Source organism: Triturus cristatus, chromosome 3_1 (genome assembly GCF_964204655.1).
Source record: "Triturus cristatus chromosome 3_1, aTriCri1.1, whole genome shotgun sequence".
Lineage (NCBI taxonomy): Eukaryota > Metazoa > Chordata > Amphibia > Caudata > Salamandridae > Triturus > Triturus cristatus.
Window position 1 is genome coordinate 715510536 of NC_140583.1, and position 26061 is coordinate 715536596.

General features: G+C 47.5%; 1 protein-coding gene across 1 annotated transcript in view; it reads left to right on the plus strand.

Moving 5' to 3' along the window:
• LOC146860837 (choline kinase alpha-like) overlaps window positions 1–24875 on the plus strand; it is a 190468-nt gene extending 165593 nt beyond the window's left edge. The window contains exon 12 of the mRNA XM_085644801.1: window positions 21847–24875. Coding sequence (XP_085500927.1) covers window positions 21847–21906 — 60 coding nt within the window. The 3' untranslated portion in view covers window positions 21907–24875. The remainder of the gene's footprint in view (window positions 1–21846) is intronic.
• The last annotated feature ends 1186 nt before the right edge of the window (window positions 24876–26061 follow it).

The following is a 26061-nucleotide window of genomic DNA, read 5'->3' on the forward strand; positions in this document are numbered from 1 at the left end:
GGTTTATATGACCACTTTGCAATAGCACACTTGGTGTCATTACGAGGCCAAAAAGGAGAACCTTGCTGCTTCAAATCTGTAAAGGGAGTCTTCTTAAAGTGCATATTGTAGATAGCAACTCATCATAGAAGAAAGGGCATTTTCAGAACTCCTTATCTGGATAGACCGACTCCTGAAAGTGTCCTCTAGCAGGCAGCCCATTTAGCCAGAATGCAACATTATCTTCATAAATAAGACCATTTTGATACTTGCGTTCTTCCCTGATTCATCCCCTCAAGGACATGCCTGAACATAACACTAAGGCACTATTTAGACAAAACATCGAAGTCAACAATTCATTAAATATTGTCTGGCCCATACTTGGTGGGCAACCTCTAAGTAGTCTTTATGACGATGGACTATGTCCTTTATAATAACTTTAGGCTAAAATCTAAGAAACCACTGCCAGCACAACCGAAAGTTTTGTCCACAAAAAAAAGGAAGCTAGTGCATCTGTTCTCTGAAACATAAATATTGCAGGCTTTTGCAGAGCCTCTGCCTGGTGATCAGTACGTAAATTGTCTGGAGTTCTGGCTGGATCCCCAAATGGTATAGATATCTCCAAATAATTGGTACATTTCTAGGTGTTCTCCATCTTCATTGCTCTCCTAATATTTGTCACAATTACAAAATTTGAGCATGTTCTATACCGTGCTCATGAATATTCATGTTGGAGAAGGAATGGTTACTTGTAATCCATCATGGAACTCTTGGCTGAATTCATACATAACCTACCCACCTCCTCAGGAAACCAGAGTAGCAAATTCTGGTACAGAATACCAACAATTGACCTAGAAACATTATCTGTTGGAGACTTCTAGCTGCAGATTCCTTGCATTCAAATCCTCCCCAGGTGTCAGACTGGATCTGGAAATGATTTCCTGAGCAGTGCACCTGCGAGCAAGTAGGTGGCGTGGTTCGACTCTGCATGGCATCAGCACCACCCCAGTGCGTTAACATCCATTCATTTCTTTCTACGCCAGTCAGCGCATATGCGGAGTAGAGCTACCCGTGTTCTTTTTTTGACTGACTTTTTGTCAACACTTTTTTGAGACTTTGCATCTTGTTGTGGCAGGCATGTCCACAAGTTAGGCTACTTTCACGCCCAGTGGTGCCTTTCACAAGCAAATGTTGGTGACAGACCCACATCTGGTCTCTCTTGGTGCCTCAAGCGGGACCATTATGCCAAGGCCTGCGTAGATTGTGCTGTGCACCGTAAGGCCTTGAGGGAGTCGCTGCTCAAGCTCCTGGCTGCTTCATGTGTGACGCCGCCACACTCTATCCCAGGCAAGAGGTAGATTCCGGGATTGGTTGTTGAGCTTTTCCAAGTGCTCGTTATCAAAGGCGTTCAGGCAAGTCCCTCAAATGGAAGAAGAATAAGAAGTCAAAGAGGTCTTCGACTTTACCCCATTCGTCGAAGTCATCCGATTAGACAAGGGAGCAATGGCATTTGAAACCTGGCTCTGTGGTTGAGCCTGGGCCATCTCTGTGCCTCCCCCAAGTTTTCAGGAGCCAGAGCAACTCCTGCCCAATGTCGGGAATTTTGAGGCCATGCACCTTGTATTAGGGCGGCACATGCCTGCTATTGTACCCTCTGGCTCTGTGGGCTCTGGCGGGGCCCCTACTGGTCTTCCGGGGGTACGCCCCTTGCACCAGTTGGTCCCCTTGGATCCATGGATGGATCTGAAGTGGCGCCGGTTGGGCCTCCTTGACCTTCCCCCGTGCCGGCTCCACTGCTGATGTCCCAGGTGCCCACCGGTGATGCGATCCTCATACTCCTCCACGACTCTGATACGGAACAGGATGGGTGTTGTCCGATGAAGATTGCACCCTATGCCTTTGGGCTCGGCATAACTTGTTGGGTCCACTGGGCACTGATGGCAACCTATTGTGAGAATCTGACTGATACCAGTTGACTGGACATCTCCCTAGATACTGGTTTTGGTTCTCCTACTGCCATGGGAGTAAGGAGCTTCGTTCGGTGTGGGGGTGAGTAGGGTAGCTGCGGTCCTAGACCTTCAACTACCCACTGTGGCTGTCAGGATAAATGTCTTGACAAAGATGCTTCAGGCAGGAGTCACCATATGTGAGCTGCTTATCCTGTTTAACAAAGCCCTCCCAGACGTCCTACTCAGGCCAGTTCCAAACGCTGCAAAGGTGCTCGTGTGACTAGGTAGATTACCTTCCGCCATTGCCTGCCCCCTTGTCCCAAGTTTACTTACAAAACACGCCATCCCGTAAAGGTTGGTGGTCCAAGACTCCACTTCCAAATTAAATCCTGGTGCATTTCATACCGCTCCTCCGGACAGGGAACCGAAGAGGCTGGATACCTTGGGGAAGATGTTACGTTCTGGCACTGCGGCCAGCTAGCACCACATGCCTTTTCGGCCGATACTCCCACGATGGCATGTTTTCCCTACAGTACACTGGCGCCTTATACCCTCAGCAGTCTTAGTACCTCCCCCTACCTGCACCCCATGGGCCAGCAATGGATGAGATAGGCCTAATTCGTAGTGGTTGTCTGGAGGGCAGCTGAGGTGTTAGAGTTGCAGCTGCTCTGCACTGACTCTAAAACAAATGTTTTAACAGGAAACAAATAGCCTGGACAAGCAGTAACTGAGCTCTTCTTTTCACTGATGCTCTTACAGATAACCAGATGGCTACTTGATCGAAATAATGTTCTTGCCTACCTGAAAAAGGTTGGTGACCAGCCATCCTAGACCACTGCCCAGTGCCAAAATTTTCTCCTCAATCATCCTACTCCAGAGAGCCTTATTTTACAGGGCTTTGCCAGTAAGTGAATCCCATTTCATTCCACACCACTCCTCCAGATAGAGAATGTAAGTGAATTGAACACGTTTTCTTCAGCTAGTCTGGCCTTGCGGTTAATTAAAGTGGTTCGCCTGGTGGGTTGTTATACTCATTCTATTTGAACATGGCCGACAACGTGTGGCCGAGCAGGGGCACCAGTCTGTCAACTCCTCATCCCCAGCTAAACCAGTCAAAGTGCTGTATTTCGCCCATGAGCTCATGCCCACCCAATGGGAGGCAGATCTGGCATTCGTTCGTGGTTGGCGATCCATCTTGTCCAACAGGTAGATCTTGCTGATTATTAAAAAAAGGCTGTGCCTTAACCTTTCTTTCCTCCACAACTTATGTTCCTTCCTCACCAGAATGGATTTCAGAGGAGCACCTGTCCATCCTCCTACAGCAAGTGCGCCTTTTGCTTTCCAAGGGTGCAGTAGAGAAGGTACGAGACTTGGAGAAAGGCAGGGGTTTTTACACTCACAATTTCTTTGTTCTGAAAGAGAATGGGGGCTTCAGGTCTATCTTGAACCTCTGTCCTCTCAGTGCCTTCATACAGAAGGACAGATTCAAGAAACTCACATTGGCCAGATAATCTCTTTTGAACCCAGACTGGATGGTGCCCCTGGATTTACAGGACGTGTATTTTCATTTATCCTTCCTGCAGTTCCACAGGTGTTTACCTGCAGAGCCTGGTGGGCCAGGGGCATTTTCAGTTTACTCCAGGATTGGAACTTTCATAGATTCCCATAGCGTGGATCATTCCCCGTCGTCGGAATGGGAGTCTCGGTACCCAAAATAACATAGCAGTAGGTACAAAAGAGAAAGCAAAAGGCCTAGGCCTCATTCCCTTTTGTAGCATATCTACCTCTTTTTGTAAAAGAGACCAAAATAAAGCAACAACCAATCAGATTAGCCTCACCCCACAGAACCCTCCTGAGAGAACCTCAGAGCCTCAGATTTTCTACCGCACGTTGTGCTTAGGGAGTCTCATTTGAGCTCTGCTCACTTCAACTCGGACTGATTTTTTTCTAAACATTTTCTTCAGAATTGTTTGGTGTTTCATTCAGAAATGTCTGACAAAGAGAAGAAATCCCTTCTCAAGCCTTGTTCCACCTGTGGCAAAAAGAGGCTGTATGTGGAGGACCGGCATAAGGACTGCATTTATTGCCTGTGCCCGGATCATAAGACAGCGGAATGCAAGATCTGCTGCACCTTCGCTACGAAGACCCTCCGGGATCGTGAGGGTCACCTTCTCACTTGGCTCCAGAAGGTGAAGTCAAGGAAGGGTGTTCTGTCCAGTGACCGTGAGGACTCATCATCTGGCACCTCATCTCACAGGTCAGTGAAAAGGGGTAGGGCTTCCCCTTCACCATCCTGTGAAAGTCCTGTTAAGGCCTCAAAAAAGACCCCCTGTGAGTCTGAGAGCCAGAGTCCGAGTGAATCTCCTCACCACGGTGCAAAGGAGAGGGAAGGACTATCTGCAGCCCCAGCAGTGGTGGAGTCTGCTAAGACGTTTAAGAAGCCCTCTTCTCTATCTTCTGAGAAGTCAGAAAAAGACTCTAGATCGTCAACGATGACGCAGAAGACTCCGTCGACAAACCTCAAAATCTCAAGGGAAGAAAGTTTCACTGTCGACGGTGCCTTCTACTCACACATCAACGTCAGCATTGACGGGAGCGTCGACGACTGTTACAGCAACGACGAGTGTCGACGACGGTGGCGGCAACGACGGTGTCGTCCACGAGAGCTATGACGACGACGGCAGGAGTGTCGACGGCAGTGTCGACGACGCCCATCTCTTCGTCGACGATTCAACCGTCGACGGTGCATCTTCCGTCGACTACCTTGTCGACGATGGTTTCTCTTTCAACCCCATCGCCGACGGTGCCGTCGACGACATCTTTGTCAACGGAGAGGATTATAATATCCTAAGAATAACGCCTGATATGACGACACCAAGGAGGGTTGCCCCCTTGCCTCCCGCACTGTTGCTCGAGGAAGAAGAGGACTCTGATGGGGATGATCAGAATTCTTGTGGCTATGCCCATAGTCCCACACAATTGTTGGTCAAATGTCAGGACAGTGATTCGGAGGGCGACTGCACTCCTGGGTACTCCTACCAACCATCCGATTGTCGTCCGGACAGCGCAGGCCAGGGTATGGTTGCGGTCCCTTCTTCGCTCCTGGCAGATCTCCACGGCATGTTGCAGGATTATCGGAAGAGGTTTTCTCAAGCTCCTCCTCCTCCATCTTCGACTTTCTCTGCAGTGCATACTGTGCCTACACCATCGGCTCCTGCAGTGTTTTCTCCGGGAGAACCATCCCAGATGGTTTCACAGCCGCATGTTTCCAGCCCAGGTTTACCTCCAGTAGTCCCGGATGTTCATGATGATTCCTTGGACGAGGATCAGGATAATGGCAACAGGTCTAACCAGTGTGTTGAGTGGGAGGACTGTGTGATCCCGGATCCTGCTTCACCTACTCCGGATCCGGTGGATTCTCCCCCGGCAGACATTGGGGGTTTTCACAAGCTGATGGAAAGAGCCTCCAGTAGATTCCAGCTTCCTATGCCGTCAGTTCAAACGGAATGCTTCCTGTATGATTTTAAGGAGCCCTACAGGAAAGTGGTTCATTCCAATCCCATTGTTGGCCATGTCTGGGACGAGGGTTTGAAGGCGATGAAGAACCCGGCTACGGTTATTCCGGTTTTGCCGCGCCTCGAGAAGAAGTACAAGGCGCCTGAGGATAGTCCAGCGTCCTTGATGGGTCAGCCGAAGCCAAATTCGGTAATAATATCCCAGGCGGCGCAACGAAAGTCACGTAATCCTTCTGCACCACTGACGACCCCTCCCGATAAAGGCAGGCGCAGACTGTTTTCCTCTATGGCGAGTCTTTTAGTTCGGGCAGCGAATGCGTTGGCGATCCTTGGCAGTTACGATCGCCAAATGTGGTGCGACCTTTCACCTTATTTGGACCAGCTCCCACAGGAGTCCAAGGCGGAGGCCAAGAAAATTCTACAGGAGGGAGAGGCTACATCGGCGGAGGTGATCGACTGCGCCATGGATATCGCCACAACAGCTTTCCATGCACTGGCAGGTGCAGCTGTTCTTCGTCGCCAGGGCTGGCTCTGGGCGACTTGGTTCCGACCGGAGGTTCAGAACAAGATCCTGGACGTCCCGTTTGATGGCGAGTCATTGTTTGGGAAACATGTCAACGATGCTCTCCAGGACATTAAAAAAGGTACGAAGACTGCAAGATCTCTAGGCAATCTTCAATATCGTAAGGTTCCTTTTCGTGGGGCCAGAGGGAAGAGTACCACATCCTACCGAGGCTCGTACCAACAGCAACGGTACTCTTCTTATGGTTCGACATCTCAGTCGTATCACCGACAGTACCAACAACGGCAAGGCCAGACCTTGTTTTTCTCTTGCACCAACACTAGAGAAAAACAGAATTGCCAGTGACGTGACACCCCCAAGAGACTATAGCAGCGTTCTGGCTCTGCCTACTGTACCCACCTCCCCGTTGACACCTGTGGGAGGCAGGGTGTCTCAATACCTCCACAACTGGAAACGGATAACATCGGACCGTTGGGTGCTCAACCTCATTCGAGATGGCCATACGCTGGAGTTTCTTCGTATACCACCTACCAAGCCCCCTGCCGCTATGCCTTCAAAACAACTGCGTCTCTTATGGCTCGAAGTTCTTCAGATGCTCCTCAAGGGAGCAGTGGAGCCGGTTCCCCTGTCTCAGAGGGGGGACGGTTTCTACTCCAGGTTTTTCCTGGTCAAGAAGACGCTGGAGAAATGGCACCCCATTTTAGATCTCAGGGAGCTCAACACCTATCTCATCAGTCAATCCTTTCGGATGGTCTCTCTCCAGGGTATCTTGCGTCTCCTCAACCCGGGAGATTTCATGGCCACTCTCGATCTCGAAGATGTGTATTTTCACATACCCATTCATCCAGCCCACAGGAGGTTTCTACGATTCACAGTAGCCAAGAGACTTCCAATTCAAAGTATTACCCTTTGGACTTCGCTCTGCCCCGAGGATTTTTACCAAGGTGCTGGCACCGGTAGCAGCTTTCCTCAGGAAACAGCATGTTCGAGGCATATGAGCTGCAGATTATACACTGTGCATAGATCGCCATCTGGTGTTGGGCCTGGATGTTTGCAGTTTTGTTTTTCTTCTTTGAGAATGCTTGGAAGTCACAAGTTCGGTGACTCCTCCTTCGGTCCGTACTGCGCATGGGCTTCGGCTCCATCCTCAGATTGTTTTTTTTTGCCCTCGGGCTCGGATGTAATACTTCGTGCTCCGGCTTCGAACCTTTCCAGTTCGACCTTCGACGAAAAATCCTCGTCCATCGAGATTCTTCAGCCAAAATCATCTTCTTTATCTCTCTTCGGCACTTCTTCGATTCCAGGCATCGGCGGCGGCCTTCGGGCCTATCTCGACTCCGGTCTCGGCCGATGGAAAGGACTCCCTTTAAGAAGTGCCCTAAATGTGGGTCTAAATTTCCCCACACCGATTTACATCAGGTGTGCAACCTCTGCCTCTCTCCCGAACACGAGGCCCGAGACTGCCCCACCTGCAAGTCTTTTCGATCGAAAAAGACTATTCGGGATCGAAGAGCTAGACGCACCATGGCGCACTCATCGACCTCTGCTCCACCTGACATCTTCGGAGAAGACATCGGAGCTTTGGCACAGCAGCACACTGAACAGGAAGACGACCTTGTCAGCGCTTCCGAGGCCGACGACTCCGACGTGGAGGAGATCACACCGGCGCAGAGGGTCGTGAGTACTCTACCCCCTCCCACTCCCGCGCCCATACCGAAAGAGACTCTGGGTACACCTTCGCCTCCGGGCCTAGGCAAAACCAAACATACCGCTTCCATCACCCCACCTTCGGGCCTGGTGAAGAGGCATCATAAGTCTCCCGGCGGCTCGGGCTCGAGCCAGCCTACTAGCGGTGCCGAAAAACACCCTTCGGCACCGAAGAAAACCACACCAAGCTCCGTTCCGGAACCATCGGTGTCGAAACCTGGCCTCTCGGTGCCGACCAAACATAAATCCCTCGGCGCCGAAACTCCCGTGCCGAAGCCTGCCTCGGCACCGAACAAAAAATCGGAGGCCCCGAAAAAGCATGGCACAGATAAACCAAAGAAGCCGTCGGCCCCGAAAACATCGGCGCCAACAGATCAATCGGTGCCGGAGGAACTATTCACGCCAGATCCTCGACAAAAGACCTTAAAGGATCCAAAGACTGGACATTTGACTTTGTCTTCAAAGAAAAGACATTTAGACAAGCCAGCTCCTCCTCCACCGCCAAAACGGAAGGACTCTGCCACATCCCCTTTCAGAGTACCCTCCCCACCGCCTCCACCTCCCCCATCTCCGCACCCTCCACCATCTCCGCACCCTCCACCTTCCACCCTTGCCTCATCGCTCTCCAACCCCGTCTCCAGACACTGATGACCAACAGGATCCATACTATGATCCAACAGATGCCCCACAAGACACCACCCCTCCGGGAACACCAGACCCATGGTAGGATTATCATAATCCAGACGTCCCAGATGTGCCTCAGGATGATCTTTATCCATCCAGGCCATCTCCACCAGAGGACTCCTTGGGGTTCCACCACTTGTTACAACGGGCGGCACATTCTCATGGGGTGGAGTTACACAGTGACCCAGTTGAGGAAGACTTCCTACTTGATACCTTTGACATAGCAGATAAATCTACTGCCATACTACCCATGCTTAAAGGGGTGACCAAACATGCAGCAGAGGTTTTCCAAGACCCAGTCAGGGCTAGGGTCTTAAACACCAGAATAGAGAAAATATAAGGCCGCCCCCACAGATCCTGCCTATATTAAAGGACCTGCACCCTTAGACTCATTAGTGGTATCCACAGCTAGGAAGCGGTCCAATTCTCAGTCATCGGGTGAGGCTCCACCACCTGATAAGGAGTCCAAGCTCCTAGACGCGTCAGGCAAAAGCACTGCCTCGCAAGCTGCCAATATGTGGCGTATCGCCAACACTCAAGCGCTGTTGGCAAGGTACGACAGAGCGCACTATGATGAGCTGGAGACTATCATGCAACATCTCCCAGAAAAATATAAAAATAGGGCTCATGAACCGAATACAAAAAAGAAAGACTATTACCAACACCTCTATTAAATGTGCACTTGACGCAGCAGACACAGCTTCCAGGGCTATAAACACCAGTGTTCTGCTTCGCCGCCACGCCTGGCTCAGAATCTCCGGCTTTAAGCCAGAGGTACAAGCATCTATACTAAACCACCCTTTTGACCAACAACACTTATTTGGCCCGAAAGTGGACGAAGCCCTGGAAAAAATGAAAATAGATACAGATACGGCGAAGTCTATGGGAGCATTACAGTCCCACCCTCCTAGACGCTCTTTTCGCCGCTCCTCCTTTCGAGGCACTGGCAGGGGCTACTCTGCCGATAACGCCTCCACATCCTACAAGTCCCCTCCTCAGACTACCTTTACAAAGGGCTATCAAAGAGATGGATATAGAGGAAACAATAATAAAGGCAGGGGCAAAACCAACACCGCCCGTTCTGCCACACCGCCCACACAATGACTTTCCCCTGCTCCCCCCAGACCATTCCACTCCAGTCGGGGGCAGACTACAAAACTTCTTTCAAACCTGGGAGACCATAACATCAGACAAATGGGTGACCCAAATTATTCGGTCAGGGTACTGTCTCGAATTAACATCCACCCCCCCCAAATATTCCACCCAGGCACCGTACAATGTCGCAAGAACATACCACATTGCTGAAACAAGAGGTAATCTCCCTCCTGCAAAAACAGGCTATAGAGCAGGTCCCCACCAATCAACAAAATTTAGGGGTCTACTCTCTGTACTTTCTGATACCAAAAAGAGACGAGACCTTACGACCCATTCTAGACCTCCGGCCTCTAAATGCATACATACATTCAGACAATTTTGACATGGTAACTCTCCAACAAGTTCTCCCACTCCTCTGCCAGAACGATTTTCTCACCACACTGGACTTGAAAGACGCATACTTTCATATTCCAATACACCCTTCTCACAGAAAGTACCTCAGATTTGTAGTGGACGGCCAACATTATCAGTTCAAGGTTCTCCCCTTCGGGGTCACAACCGCACCAAGGGTGTTCACCAAATGCCTAGCAGTAGTGGCGGCACACCTCAGAAGACAACACATTCACGTCTTCCCTTACTTAGACGACTGGCTAATAAAAGCCACATCCTACAACCAATGTGTGCAACATACAAACACTACCATCCAACTGCTTCACCAGCTAGGCTTCACGGTGAACCACCAAAAGTCCAAGCTGATACTGTCTCACACAAAGCAATACCTCGGTGCCACTATAGACACCTCAAAAGCTATAGCCTATCCCAATTCAGCCAGTATCGCAAGCATACAAGCCTTGCGTCAAAGATTCATTCCTCCGCACTCTCTCCCAGCAAGAGTGTTTATGAAGCTAATGGGTATGATGGCATCTTGCATCTTCATAGTGCCTCATGCAAGACTCCACATGCGTCCACTCCAAGAGGGCCTAGCACGCCAGTGGAACCAGGCCCAGGGGCAACTGACGGATCTGGTGTTGGTGGACGGTCGCACCCATTGCTCTCTGCAGTGGTGGAACACCACAAATCTTTCCAAAGGGCGACCGTTCCTGGACCCAGTTCCTCAGCTAATTCTAACAACGGACGCATCACTCTCCGGCTGGGGAGCGCATCTATTACACCTCACAGTGCAAGGTATATGGACGCCACAACAAAAGTTACTCCACATAAACCATCTGGAGTTATTGGCGATCTTTCTAGCCCTGAAATCATTTCAGAAACAAGTCTCAGCAAAAGCAGTCCTCATTCGCACAGACAATATGACTGCAATGTACTACATTCAAAAACAGGGGGGGACACACTCTCCACAGCTCTCTCGGTTAGCACAGAGCATATGGAGATGGGCAATCTCGCAAAAAGTCTTTCTCCTGGCACAACACGTCCCAGGGATACAAAACACCATGGCAGATCTGCTCAGCAGACAAACGCAGCAAATGCATGAATGGGAACTGCACCCACAAGTTCTTCACCCATTCTTTCACAAGTGGGGGCATCCTCAGATAGACCTCTTCGCCACCCACGAAAACAAAAAATGCCCAAGCTTCGCCGCCAGATACCCACACCCATTGTCCAAAGGCAATGCGATATGAATGAACTGGTCAGGAAAATTTGCATACGCCTTTCCACCTCTCCCGCTAATTCCATTAGTGGTAAGGAAGCTACAACAGCACTCCCTCACACTCATTCTGGTAGCTCCAACATGGGCCAGGCAACCGTGGTACACCACACTACTACAGCTCTCAGTGGTACCACACCAAAAACTACACCTGTCCCCATGCCTCCTAACCCAGAACCATGGAGAAATCAGGCACCCGGACCCAGCTCAGCTCAACCTTGCGATCTGGCTCCTGAAATCTTAGAATTTGGATACCTTAACCTTCCCCCTGATTGCATGAACATTATCAGGGAAGCCAGACGTCCTACCACTCGAGCATGCTATGCCGCAAAGTGGAAAAGATTTGTTGTTTACTGCCGTAACAATACAATCAACCCTTTAGATTTATCCATACAGCACATCATATGTTACCTGCTCCATCTACAAAGGTGTAACCTGGCATACACATCCACCCGTTTACACCTAGCAGCAATTGCTGCTTACCTGCAAAACAGACAGCATTTATCACTTTTCAGAGTGCCTGCTATTAAAGCTTTCATGGAAGGCCTTAAAAGAGTAATTCCACCCAGAGCACCACCTTCACCCGTGTGGAATCTAAACGTAGTTCTTACAAGGCTGATGGGACCGCCTTTCGAACCAATGCATAAATGTGAGCTACAGTTCCTTACTTGGAAAAAGCTTTCCTCGTAGCTATCACTTCCCTTAGAAGGGTTAGTGAAATACAAGCGTTCACTACACAAGAACCTTTTCTACAGATACATCACAATAAGGTGATACTTAGCACAAATCCAAAATTTCTGCCCAAGGTCATTTCCCCCTTCCATCTCAATCAATCGGTGGAATTACCGGGTTTTTTCTCGCAACCTCAATCTGTTGCGGAAAGGGCTCTACATACACTTGATGTTAAAAGGGCTTTACTTTACTATATACAAAGAACGCAATCTTTTAGAAAGACTAAACAGCTGTTTGTCTCGTTCTCTCCACCACATAAAGGCAACCCCATCTCAAAATCAGGGATAGCGAGGTGGATTGTAAAGTGCATACAAATTTGCTATCACAAAGCAAAAAGAACATTATCTGTTCCACCTAAAGCCCACTATACAAGAAAGATAGGGGCTTCTATGGCGTTTCTAGGGAACATACCCTTAGATGACATCTGCAAAGCAGCCACATGGTCAACACCGCACACCTTCACAAAACATTACTGTGTAGATGTGCACGCCAAACAACAAGCTAGTGTGGGCCAGGCTGTATTAAAGACACTGTTTCAAACCACTGCAACGGATACCGGTGGTCGCCGCTAGGGTTGGGTACTGCTATATAATCTATGCACAGTGTATAATCTGCAGCTCCTATGCCTCGAACGGAATATGCTACTTACCAGTATGCATCTGTTCTTGGCATGTAGAGCTGCAGATCTATACACGCCCACCCGCCTCCCCGGCTACCTGTATCCGTTCCAGTCTATCTTATTTAGATACAACACACATGGGTTTCTTTACTATTATCACTACGCTCCATCTTTTCCCTGCTGGCGAAAAACAATCTGAGGATGGAGCCGAAGCCCATGCGCAGTACGGACCGAAGGAGGAGTCACCGAACTCGTGACTTCCAAACATTGTCCAAGAAGAAAAACAAACTGCAAACATCCGGGCCCAACACCAGATGGCGATCTATGCCCAGTGTATAGATCTCCAGCTCTACATGCCAAGAACAGATGCATACTGGTAAGTAGCATATTCCTTTCAAATCTTCCCCTACCTGGACGACTGGTTGCTGAAGGCTCTGTCCAGGCGAACAGCGGAAGAGACAGTCGGGGCATGTACGACATGTTCAGCAATCTGGGTCTGACTCTCAACAGGGAGAAGTCGTCTCTCTGTCCGTCCAAGAGAGCACGGTTCCTAGGGGCTATCTTGGACACGTCTCTCAACAAGGCTTCTCCAACCTTCGAAAGGCAAGAAAAACTAAGGTCTTTGGCTCATTTGTTGAGAAAAAGAAAGTGTATTTCAGTACGCCGTTACAAATCCCTTCCAGGAGTGATTTCTTCATGCATCCCTCTGATACCCCACTGCAGATTGCGGGTGCGATCTCTTCAAGAGCAACTAGACCTGCATGGCAACAAGTTCACGGCTCTTTCAACGACAAGGTGGTGATTACTGCGGCAATGAAAGAAGCCGCCTTGTGGTGGACACAGGAGGAGAATTTATCCCAAGGTCTATCCTTCGTAAGCAATCCGGCTTCTCAAGTTGTCACAACAGATGCCTCGCTGGAAGGCTGGGGTGCGGTGCTTCAGGACTTGCATGTAAGCGGACATTGGTTGCCCAGGCACCGCCTCCTTCATATGAACCTCCTGGAGCTCAGAGCGATTTGTCTGGCTCTTCAAGTGTTTCTTCCGCGGTTGCAGGGTTCGGCGGTTCTCGTCCGCATGGACAACACCACGGCCATGCATTACATCAACAAGAAACGGGGTACCAGATCTCTTCCGTTGTCGCAGGAGGCCCAAAGGATTTGGGAACGGGCGATCCTACACGGAATATCGCTCACAGTGGAAAACCTACCAGGAGTGCTAAACGAAAAGGCAGACAGACTCAGCAGGCTTTCGTCAGTCAGCCACGAGTGGGAACTAAACCAGATGGTCTTGGAAGACATTTTTCACCGGTGGGGCAAACCCTCAATAGATCTCTTTGCTACCCCGGAGAACAGAAAATGCCAGTTTTACGCAAGCCAAGTTCACCATCGCGGATCGTTGGGGAATGCGCTTTCGATAGCTTGGTCAAGCGCATTTGTGTACGCCTTTCCCCCCATTCCGTTAATACTCAGGAAGATCAAGACAGAACCATGCAAGATGATCCTAATTGCCCAGCTTGGCCGAGGCAGTTTTGGTTCACGGAGCTTCACCTTCTTTCTCTGGTCCCTCCACGTCCTCTACGGGCGATCCCGGATCTTCTCACGATGTCCCAATGCCAGATCTGGCATCCAGATCCTCGTTCCTTACACCTCTCAGCATGGCTCCTGAGCAGCGAGAATTCCTAGATCTTCATCTCTCGGACGAAATAAGAGATGTTCTCTCAGGCTAGAGCTCCTTCCACTAATGAGACTTACCGTCTCAAATGGAAACGCTTTTGCATCTGGTGCCAACAGCAAGGTGTGGATCCTTTCTTGTCTCAGCCTCATCAAGTTCTTCCTTATTTCCTGTCCTTGGCTAAGGCAGGTCTGGCTCATTCGTCCATAAAGGTTCACTTGGCTGCAGTTTCTCGCTACAGACGCACTGCCTCTGGGCCTTCTCTTTGGTCCTCTAGAATTGTCAAGCAATTTCTCAAAGGCCTATTTCGAGTTTTTCCTCCCGTGAGGCCCCCGCCTCCCACATGGCATTTGAACTTGGTTCTCACCCAGCTGATGAAGCCTCCTTTGGAGCTGGTTCATCAAGTGGATTTGAAATTCCTCTCATGAAAATTAGCACTCCTTCTTGCTCTCTCTTTGGCAAGACGTATTGGAGAATTACAAGCTCTCACAATCCAGAAACCTTTCCTCCAAGTCAAAAGGAATACAGTACTTCTACAGACTAATACAAAATTCATACCAAAGGTGCCCTCGGATTTTCATTTAGATGAGCCGGTAATTCTCAAGGCTTTCTCTCCTCAGCCGTCTACACCGGCAGAAAGGGCACTTCATTCGCTGGACGTGCAGCGGTGCTTGAATTTTTATCTGGACCGTACTAAAGACTTTCGAAAATCTTCTCACTTGTTCATTGCATTCAGTGCTCCCCACAAAGGCTTACCCCTGTCCAAGCAGGGTATTGCTCGATGGATCTCCAGTGCTATACAGTTCTGTCATTCTGCAGCGGACAAGCCTCTAGAGGGCAGAATTAGAGCGCACTCGAAGAGGTCCATGGCTTCCTCTATGACTCTCTCTCTGCGGGGGTCCAGATTAAAGACATCTGCAGGGCTGCAACTTGGAGCAGCGTGCATTCCTTCACAAGACATTACTGCCTGGAGACCTTGGCACAGGAAGACACAGCTGTAGGCCAGGAAGTCCTGAAGAACCTCTTCCTTTGAGTGGTGAGCTTTCCTTTCTTCCCTCCTTCCTTTCTTATGGTTATTTGCACATTTTGCTAGGTGTTTGTCATTGCATTGTAGTTTTATGTTTTCTAAAAAAAAAAAAAAAAAAAAAAGAGTGAGAAATATGGTTTAGGTGAATGGAGATTGAGATGTCTCGAGGGAAGCAAAATGCGTTTCTGACTGCTAGCTACTCTGATACAAGCTATAGGAATCTATGAAAGTTCCAATACTGGAGTAAGAGACAAGTTACTTACCTATAACTTTGGTTCTCCAGTATTGGTAACTTTCATAGATTCCCATGCGCCCACCCTCCTCCCCTGGGAAAGCTCAGCCCTCGGCAGGTTTGGTTGTACTACTACACAACGGCTACGGAAATCTGAGGCTCTGAGGTTTCTATTCCTGTTTGTTCTTGATAAAGAATTTAAGTTAATGGATACCAATACTGGATCTCAATTCAAAGTACTCCCGTTTGGCCTCAAATCAGCACCAAGAATCTTTACCAAGTGCCTCGCCCCGGTACCTGCAGCCCTTGGATCTCAAGGTCTCCAGTTATTTCCATACCTGGACGACTGACTGCTCAAAGCACCAACAGCACTGAAGGCCACGCAAACTACAAAGGCCTGCCTTCAGTTGTTCGGGTCTCTAGGCCTCACTGTAAACAAAGAAAAATCTTCCCTTCTTCCTAGTAGGGTCATAACGAGCTACAATAGACACCATCCACTGCAAAGCTTTCCTATCGCAGGACAGGCAGATATGGTTGCAGCACCTAGCAAAACATTTGTCAAAAAAAGGGTCAGTTTCAGTTCAGACATGCAAATTGCTACTGTGAATGTGTTTATCAGTGATGGATCTAGTGCCTCTAGCCAGGCTAGAACTAGAGGCAATGGTTGCAGGCCTCGCAATCCCTCGACGATACAATAAAGATGACAACACGCATGAAAGAAGCCCTGCAATGGTGGTTTCACAAACCAAATCTCTCAAAGGAAATTACTTTCCTTCAATCTTTCCCAGATTTTATCTTAACCATAGGCGCCTCTATGGGTGGCTGGGGAGGCCTTCTACAGGAGTTACAAATCCAGGTAAAATGGCCCAGCGTGCAAAAGCTACAGCACATCAGCAGCTTAGAGCTCAAGGCCATCTTTCTATCTCTTTAAGCTTTCTTGATGAGGATAGCAGGTACCTCCTTGCTGGTTCGTACAGACCATGCAACCAGCATGTAAACGTCAACAAGCAAGTAGGTACCAGGTCCATCACGCGATCACAGGAAGCGCAAGAGCTATGGGACTAACAAAACATACCGCCTAAGTGGAAACAGTTCTGCTGGTGGTGCCAGAGGAACAACTTGCACATGTTTTCAAGCGCCTCCGGAATAGATTTTGCCATATCTCCTCTCTTTGGCAAAATCAGGTCGCACATTCTCTTCGGTGAAGGTGCACCTGGCTTACATTTCCGATGCAGAAGATCTCCTCAAGTTCCATCTCTGTGCTTCTCGTCTTGTGAAACAATTAATGAGGGTCCTCGTCCGTGCCATCCCCCTTGTGCGTGCACCCCCTCCGGAGTGGAAGCTCAACTTAGACCTCGCACAACTGTTGAGACAGCCCTTTGAACAACTTCACAAAGGTGAACAGAAGTTTTTAACTTGCAAAGTAGCATCTGGCTCTTACTTCTTTGAGGAGAGTTATCGAAACCCAGGCTTTTACAGGCCAAGAACCATTTCTTCATTTCAGAGAATTATGTGGCTGTGCGGACAAACTCCAATTTTATTCCAAAAGTCCAGATGCAGTTCCATCTTAACAAACCAGTAATACTTAAGTTTTATCTCCCAAATCAGTCTACTCCAGCAGAGCAAGCTAGATGTAAAGATGTTTAAAATTCTACCTGCGTAAGACAAAAGACATAAACTGATCAGCTGCAGGTGGCCTACGGACAGGGCCGGGAAGGAACAGCAGTTACTAAAGCCACTGTCGCCAGACGGGTCTCTTCGGCAATACAATTCTGCCATGATAAGGCTAACAAGCCCTTAACAAGAAGAATTAAAGCACATTCTACCAAGGTAGTGAACATGTCGGCAGCTCTTTTTGTTGGAGTGAATCTGAAGAAAACTAGCCGTGCTGCAGCATGAGCAAGTGCCCACACTTTGATGCAGTACTACTGTCTGCAATCTATGCAGCGTGAAAATGCAGCTGTGGGTCAAGCGGTTCAGCTTCATCTCTTTAATTAAGGTGCACCTCGTTCTAGAAAGGAGGACTTTTATGCTTCATCGCAATTTGCATAGCATTCCTTAATATCCTTTGCTAATGTTATTTCTAACAAGTTTTTAAAAAAAGTAATTTTTCAATTACTGTTGATAAACATTTCATTGATCGCATCATGTACATAGCCGGATGTAAGTGCTTCATGTATTGTTGTAGACATGTTTTAAAGTTTCTAGGATGGGAAGGCTATTTACATACTTACAAATATCTCTGTTTTAATGCACTGACTTGATGCATTAAGGATTTGCATGTCTCTCTCCATCCACTACCAATAGTACAGTTTTTAGGGTACTGCTTGATATTCAACTTTGTCCCGTCCGCCACTCGATGAGACGGAGAAGCTTCTGCGTTCTAGGCCCCGTTCCGCCTGGGTCGACTCCGCGTCTCCCTCCCTTTCCAGGGACAGGAGCGACCCCTGCCCAACTAAAGGAATTTTATGATGTGTGCTGTGTTTGGGTGGTCTGACACTGCTGGCGCATCTTCGGACCCCGCAGGCCCAGGTGTAGGAGATTGTATGGGTCTGCGCCTTCGGCTCCAGCCTCGGTGCCACGGCCTCCTGTCAGACCCATTCCCGGGTCTAGACCGGCGCCGGTCGTACCTCCACAGCGACATTCCCTAGCACATACGACGCCGAAGTCTCCGGCGCGCATCCTCATTCCAAACCATATGGAGCAGGTCTGGCATCCACTGAGGCTTTCTACAGTCTAACCAGCCCCTTTTCGAAGGTTTAGGGTTGGAGGAAGAGGATTGGGAGGGGGAGCGGGATCCCTTAGAAATCCCACAGCCCCAGGACATGGACTGTTATGAGGAGCTGGGTGATGCCAGTGGCCTGAAACCCTCCCCAGATTCTGGCATGCGGTCTTGCCCTAACCTGGCTACGGAGGAGGGGGCATAATTTGCTATGGTGGTGCATAGGGCTGCAGAGGTCCTGGACTGCAGCTTCCTACAGTGGTGGTCAAGACTAATGTCTTGACGGAGGTCCTGCAGGCTGGTGTCTCCTCATCTGAACCCTTGCTGCCTTTTAACAAGGCCTTAACAGATGTTCTTCTGGGCACCTGGTCCAATCCCAGCACAGGGGCTTCTTGTATAGAAAGATTCTCCTCCTCCATCGTCTGGCACAGGACGACCTAGTTATCCTCACTACCCACCCCACCCCTCAAAGCTTGGGGGTCCATGCGTCCACTTCCCGTGGTGTGTTCCCTTCCGCCCCTCCGTACAGGGACTCCAAACTGCTGGAGCCCTTTGTTCTCCTCTGCCAGCCTTGCATTGTGGTCAGTGAACACCCCATGCCTTTTGGACCATTATTCCTATTCTATATGGGATACACTTGCGCAGGTGCTGCCTAGGGTCTCAAAAGAGGACTGGATCCTGCACTCCGAAAGCAATATCAGAAAGGAGAAATGCAGCGAAATTCGCCCTTCGCAATGGCTTGGACACGACTGACTCGCTGGGCAGATCGATTTCTTTGGTGGCCATCAGGCGCCATGCCTGGTTAAGGACGTCTGGATTTTCGGGGGATATCCAGGCAAACCTCATTGACATGCCTTTTGCTTGCTCATGTCTCTTTGGAGACCAGGTTGACACAGCTCTTGAGTGCTTCAAGGATTCATAGGCTATGGCCAAATCCTTGAGCGTCAGTACTACACCCCAGCCTGCATCTGCTTTTCGCTCCTTTCATGGCTACGAAAGGGGCTTTCAATCACGCCAACTCTATTCCAGCCAGCACGTCCCGCAAGTTCAGCAACCTCTGCAGGCCGTGGCAGCGGTTTATCCCGTCCTCTAGGTTCAGGAGGCCAGCCACCATCCCTTCCTCCACCGCTAAACCTTCCTAGTCCAGTCCTTTGGGGTCACAAGCGTCCAGTGGGTGTCTGGATACGCCATCACCTCCAGCACTGGCACAACATCACCTCTGACAGGTGGGTGTTGCAGATAGTCCGAAGGGGATACTCCCTCCTCTTCAAGACTCCCCCTCCCTCTATGCCTCCAACTCACGATCGGCTAACTGAGGATCATCTTGTGCTACTCCGAGAGGAAGTCTAGGCTCTCTTGGCCAAGGGAGATATAGAGCGGATTCCCTAATCAGAAATAGGCTGTGGTTGCTATACCCACTATTTCCTGGTTCCAAAGCAGGACGGAGGCCTCCGTCCTTTCCACTACCTCGGAGCCCTCGACTACTTCCTCAAGAAAGAGAAATTCAAGATGCTCACTGTGGCTCATGTACTGTCTGCCCTAGACTTGGGAGACTAGATGGTAGCGTTGGACTTGCAGGACTCCTATTTCCACATTCCTGTCCTTCTGGCCCATCGTCGCTATCTGCGGTTTACAGTGAGCCAGGAGCACTTTCAGTTTGATGTGCTCCCCTTTTGCCTCACCAGTGCCCCGCGGGTGTTCACCAAGGTGATGGCGGTGGTTTCAGCTTATCTGCAGAGATTAGGGTTTCCAGTCTTCCCCTATCTCGACGACTGGTTGTTGAAGGCGGGCTAGTCCCAGGCAGTCGTTTCCCACATCAACAGACTACGGCGACCCTCTTACATTCGCTGGGGCTCACGATCAATAAGTGGAAGTCACACCTGACTCCCTTTCAGACGCTCCCCTCCATCTGAGCAGTTGTGGACATGGTGCAGTTTCGGGCTTATCCTCCCGATTGGCGAGTCCAGGATATTCGGGCTATGATTCGGATATTTCAGCCTCTTTCCTGGCTATTTCGATGAGAATGACTCTGAGGCTGCTGGGCCTCATAGCCTCTTGCATCCTTCTTGTGGACAATGCCAGATGGCACATGTGGGCTCTGCAATGGGGCCTGAAGTTACAATGGGCGCAGCAGCGGGAAAATCTCACTGACCTGGTGTAGATCTCGGAGGGCACTGCGAAAGACCTGCAGTGGTGGCTATCAAACCGCGATTGAGTCGGAGGCAGACCCCTCTTCCTTCCCCATCCAGACCTCATAGTAGTGATGGATGTGCTCCTTCTGGGATTGGGCGGCCATCTAGGAGAGGTGGAGATCAGGAGACTCTGGTCTCCAGCGGAGTCCCGGCTCCATATATACCTGTTGGAGCTTTGAGCGATCTGGCTGGCACTGAAAGACGTCCAACTGTCAGTCTCTGCAGTTGGACGGCGGGTGCAGATTGATTCGCACCATCTTCAAAAAGGGTCCCCCTCCGTATTAATTACTTGGAAGGAGGCTAGTGACCAACCTGCTTTGGATTGTGAGGCTCCTGACCCATCAGCCCCCATGGAATATGAGGCCTCTGCACCCATTCACTTCAGATGATAACTCATGATCTAATCTCACTAATTGGAGATCCTGAAGGCCCACTGTTTTTAATCACCAGCCTGATTTTATCATGCTCTCATTTAATTGGTGCTCCTCTTGTCTTGTCCTGATGAAGACCCGCAGGCTAAGGATCCAATTACCTTCACTGCACATAGGGGTCAAAATGTCAACGATCCTTAATTTTCAAGCTCAGACGACTAAAATTAATTATCTGCGTCGATGTAATTGTTATGTTTATTTTGTATTAGGTTGCCTTCATTAGGCTGAATAGGTTTCAGTTAACCTTGATGTATATATTGCACATTGCCTTTCCTTTTCTACAACCCTCACAAGCACACATTCCCTCCTGAGCACTCTGTCTGTACATTTGGTAAAAACGGTGCTCGAAAAGCGGGGACAATCATGCTGTCTTCTATAATCATGCAATGATTATGAAATTAAATTGCATTCATTTTTGATGTGTCATGGTGATGCTTCATTGATTTTAAATGTGTGTCTCTGCAAAGTTACTTCTACTGTGTTGCTGATTTAAAGCCAGAAGTTCAGCATCGCCAGGTCAACTTAAGGATTGTGACACAGCCAAAGTTAGGGGTGCCTCATTGATCCACTCGGGTCAACCATCCCTCCCTCTTTATATCTTCAGCCACACATGCCAGGAACGGAAAATGTTACTTAGCCTGTAAGCACCTGTTTGTGGTGTGTAGTGATGTAGATTCACATGCACCAACCCTCCTCCCCGGTCGCCTGGGTTTTTTGCAGATGTTCCTTACTAATGTTACCTTTGAATTACTTTGCTTTGTCTTCGGTGCTATATCACTATGCTCCATCTACATTTTCACCCTCTGTGTGAGAAAAAACAATAAATGGGGTTGATGTCCATGCCCATTACCAGCAATAGGAGAGACTTTTTCCAAGGAAAACAAGTTGTAAATGTCAAAGCCCAGCACTAGATGGCAGGAGTGTGTACAGCATGTGAATCTACTGCCCTACATGCCACGAACAAGTGTAAGTAACATTTTCCTTCTCGTTTATACTAAACCACTCTGTAGCTGACAAAATCCCCAAAATGATTAATTTCATTAGAGTGCGTTCATCGTTCTTTGAATGTTACTAAACTAGTCTACTGTTTTTTTTCTTGCAGGAATATGCGATGGCAAGATTTGACGCATACTTTCTTCAGAAAAGGAAGCTGGGTCTGTGATCTCGAGATGTTTCACAGAAAGGCAATTAAAATCATATCCTGAACTTATTGTGCAGGAATGTCAACCCAGAGTATACTGTCCTCTATTGCTGGGTGATACCTGACTGATTTCATTGAATGTGGAAATACTGTGAAGACCAGATAGAAAGACATTTATTTGGCATCTTGTTTACTGTTTCAGTAGGATTCTGAAATGGCAGCTTGAAAGCTTGATGCATCAGGGCACGGGTTAAAACAAAATTACACTTCAATGTAACAGCCATCTAACCAAATAGATAAAACGTATCTTAGAATTTGTATGAAAAGGACCGAAAATGTATTTTGATGTAAGCAAACATGATAAAATAAAAACTTTATCATGTTAGGCCGTTGCTGGCTTCTCAGGAGAATATAGTTTGAACTTACTAGCCTGTTTCATGTTGAACATTTGACCCAGCCAGAAACAGCTTGGCCAGATCTTGCGGCTTTCCGTAAAGGAGACATTTTGTTTTATAATGGCTGTCTTTAAGTTCCTTGCTTACTTGCTATCGTTACCGTGTCTACACCTTGCATTTTAATTTGGAATGTCTTTAAGAGTAGACTGGGTCACAGTGGGACAAAAAATATACCCAGGCACCAAAATAAGTGGCTCCCATTATTAAACCATATAGCTAAAAAGTGGCCCACATTTGCAAACCAGGCCCGTTTTCAACTTGTGAAGGCAATGTGTGAGTTATGGGAGACTACAAGCATTTGTGCTTGCTGCAGGCTATGTTTGATGTAATATCTGGGAAATCAACAGTAAAAACTGGCCCAAATATTTCTAAATAAAAAAACCGACCCACACACAGATCTGTCAGACCAGCCCTTTGGGCTCTGCATGATTGCCCTTTAGGCCAGTCTGACCATGAGAGTAGACCGGTTTCAGTGGCTCTTGTTGGTATTTCAGTGTTGCATTTTTTATGACGTCTCACTTTCCCCTGCTGTTTATAATGCAATGTGTGGTATTTTGAGCATTTCAGTAAAAATGCCACTTTTTAGTAATCTTGAACAGCGACATTTGTCTTACAGATATTCATTTAACATTCAGCTGCCTCTTTAATATTCTTAGTCAACCAAGGCAAACCTGGGTTGTTCAAAAAAGAAAAAAAAACATGCAGTTGGACGTGTGCATGAAACTGGTGATTTAGGCACAAGCTATATTCCAGTGTCTCAATTCTTTCTTGAAACTAGTTTTGGTAACAGCTTATCAAGCCGCTTACAGTGTAATAGGTGTAATGGTATATATGAGCTTGGTATCATGTATGTTCCAGTTTGCGTACATTTTAAAAGCCACAAGCACATGCGCTTCTGGTGGGCGCTTCTGGTGGTATTTTCTTTTCTTTTTTTTTTTTTGGTTTGGTTCATAGCATTCGTGTAGTCTACTGCACTATAAACTTAATTGGCGAAAGTGTTCCATATCACATAGTATGTCCTTTTAGTGATTAGGAACCTCTGAACTAAATGCTTTTGTGTGTACTGAAATATAAAAGACAACCTTTGTTTACAGTTAAACAAATGGTTGGATAGTCCAGTGCATGGAACTTTAGTTTTGCTAAAAACCTATTCAGTTGTACATTAGGCTGGCTAAGCCTGAGGTTAAAAATAACTTCTGTTTCTGACCCGTTGGTCACTAAGAAGCAAAAGTGTGAATTGATTCCTGGCCTGGTGTAGTGTTACCACTAGCTCTAAACCACCTACTGACGCACTTTGTAGGATAGTGAATGTATTAATGCTAACTTGTCTATCGTTACGTTTATCAGTTGGCTTTTTATTTTAATCCTCAATGAGCCATAGTTTGAATGCTTCAAATTTTTGCATCAAAATTATTTTTTTGCATTGGCTACAATGCATTATGTACGAATGCCTTCTGTCAGAGGGAAAATTGACTCCTAACTCTCAGGAGGTTTAAGTAAGCTGCACATAAATAATTTAACTGTTATATTGGATTTGTAGATTTTATAGTTTACTATGTTTGGTAACACATTTTATAAGTTTATTAAAGTGAGCAAGTTTTAATTTGCAATAACCAGTGTTTAATATACCAAAACTGACTTCGATATAAAATGAAATTGCCTACTACAACTGTGATGCCTATTGTCAAATTCTTGTCGGAATAGCGCAAAACTCATAAATGCTGCTGCAATAACAGATACCACATTTTTGTATTTAACTTGTCCAGATGAATTTGTCTTCTGCAAGCAGCAAATAACTTACAACTTCAGGATCCATAGTTAAAAACATTATGAAAGCTGTTAAAAGGGTAAAACATCTTACATTTCTGCAGTGCAGTTTGAAGGAAAGCTGCTTTTTCCGTTGTTTTTGCTGGGGCAATTTCATTTGCTGAGGATGTGCTTAGTTACCTGCACATTTTCGGTAATAAATTGGAATTTAGCGCATTTATTATTCCATGTTACCGTCAAAATGTTGGGTAGCAAGCACATTTTGCCACTACACTTTCAGAACCTGTTGCCAAACTGTCTTCCTGACGTAGGACATGTGTTTTATTAGTTTTTCTGCAGTCTGATTACGCAAGCAGGCCATCAACATTATTCCAATGATGCAAATATTTGTTGAATTAAGTGACACATGGGAACACCAAGCACGTTCAAGTATTTTACAGCTTTTAAATGTGGTTCAATTATGTGAGCCTTTGGTGTTCTGGGTAGTAACTGCCCATGCTGGAGTAGGGGAAACTTTACAACCCTCTGAGAAATGCTCTTTTGAAATACATATTTGTGATATGTACGTGTACTGTGAATTTGCGGTTGCTAAATTTCTAATATGATGACTTGTATTATTTAAATTGTGTTATTTTCTCTTACAGCTTATCTTGAAATTATTTTGAAATCTAAGATGCTTATTTTGTCAGCAAAATTAAATACGTTTTTGTAATTGCTACCCTTTTACGTTTTTGTATGTTTAAGAATAAAAGAAACATTGAGAATGTTGATGTGGTTTTGACTTTTGAAAAAAAATGTTCTACAGCCCCTAATTAAACAGAAAGAAGATTAAAATATGGCAAGTATGTTAAAAATATTCCAAACAAATTGTTTTAGAGCACTTGCAGGTGTTTTTTATAATCTGGTTAATCAAGCAGATTGTGTTCCATAGAAAAAGCTATATGATTTGGCAATTTTCAATTCTTGTATACATACGGACCCATTTTTATGTCTTGCCTACGCAGCACGCATGCGCTGCATAGGAGACCTCTTGAAATCGATTCTCTTTTTCTGCCAAAAACATGCACACATTGCATTGCTTTCAATGGCAACGCATGCACGTTTGGCGATTCCCTTGCGGGAGCGAGCTTTGAAACCATCTGTTTTGTAATTAACTTTTAAACCGATGGTGCCCCTGCTCGTTCCCGCAAGGGAACCGCTGAGTGTGCTCTCGGCCGCACTAACCTCCCCCCCCCCCCCCCACCTCCCCACTTGTTTCATTTGCCTCTTCCTTTCTGCCATACGTGCTTCCTTCTTCTCTTCCTTCCTCTTTGTTTATGCTTCCGTTCCACTTGCTCCTTCGGTCCCATATGTACGTCATCCCTTTCTTCCTTCATCCCTTCCATTGTTTTTTGCTTCGTCTTTCTTCCGTACATACTAACTTCCTCCCTGCCTTTCTTTCATCCCTTCCTACCACCCCTACTTCCTGTCCTGTCCCCTGCCATCTGTCACTTATGTTTTGTTTTTCCTTTTCCTCCTCCGTGCCTCTTTTCTGGACATTGTCTCTTTCCTTCTCTCTGGTGCGAGGCTTCTCGAGGCACACAGGGGAGGCCTCAATGAAGGGGTCCACATAACACGTCACATTGTGGGAATTATGCCACTTCAATCCCCAGGTTACTTGTGAATGCAGAAGTGATGCTCTTTGCCCTTCATGTGCTCTTGTGACACAAACTCCTGCGAGCCTCGAAACTCCTTCACACTGAGGCGTGAAACAAGAGATGCATCCAAGTGAGACTTGTCTCAGTAAAAAAAAAACAAAGTGCACTAAATGGCCCAGTAATGACGTTTTGGAAAGAATCGAAAGCCCATTATCAGGTCTATTTGTACCATAATTGAAATGTCCTCCATATAAAGCAGTAAACCGGCACATTTCCACCCATTTAGACAGTGAGTGCAATAACAAATGCCTCACAGG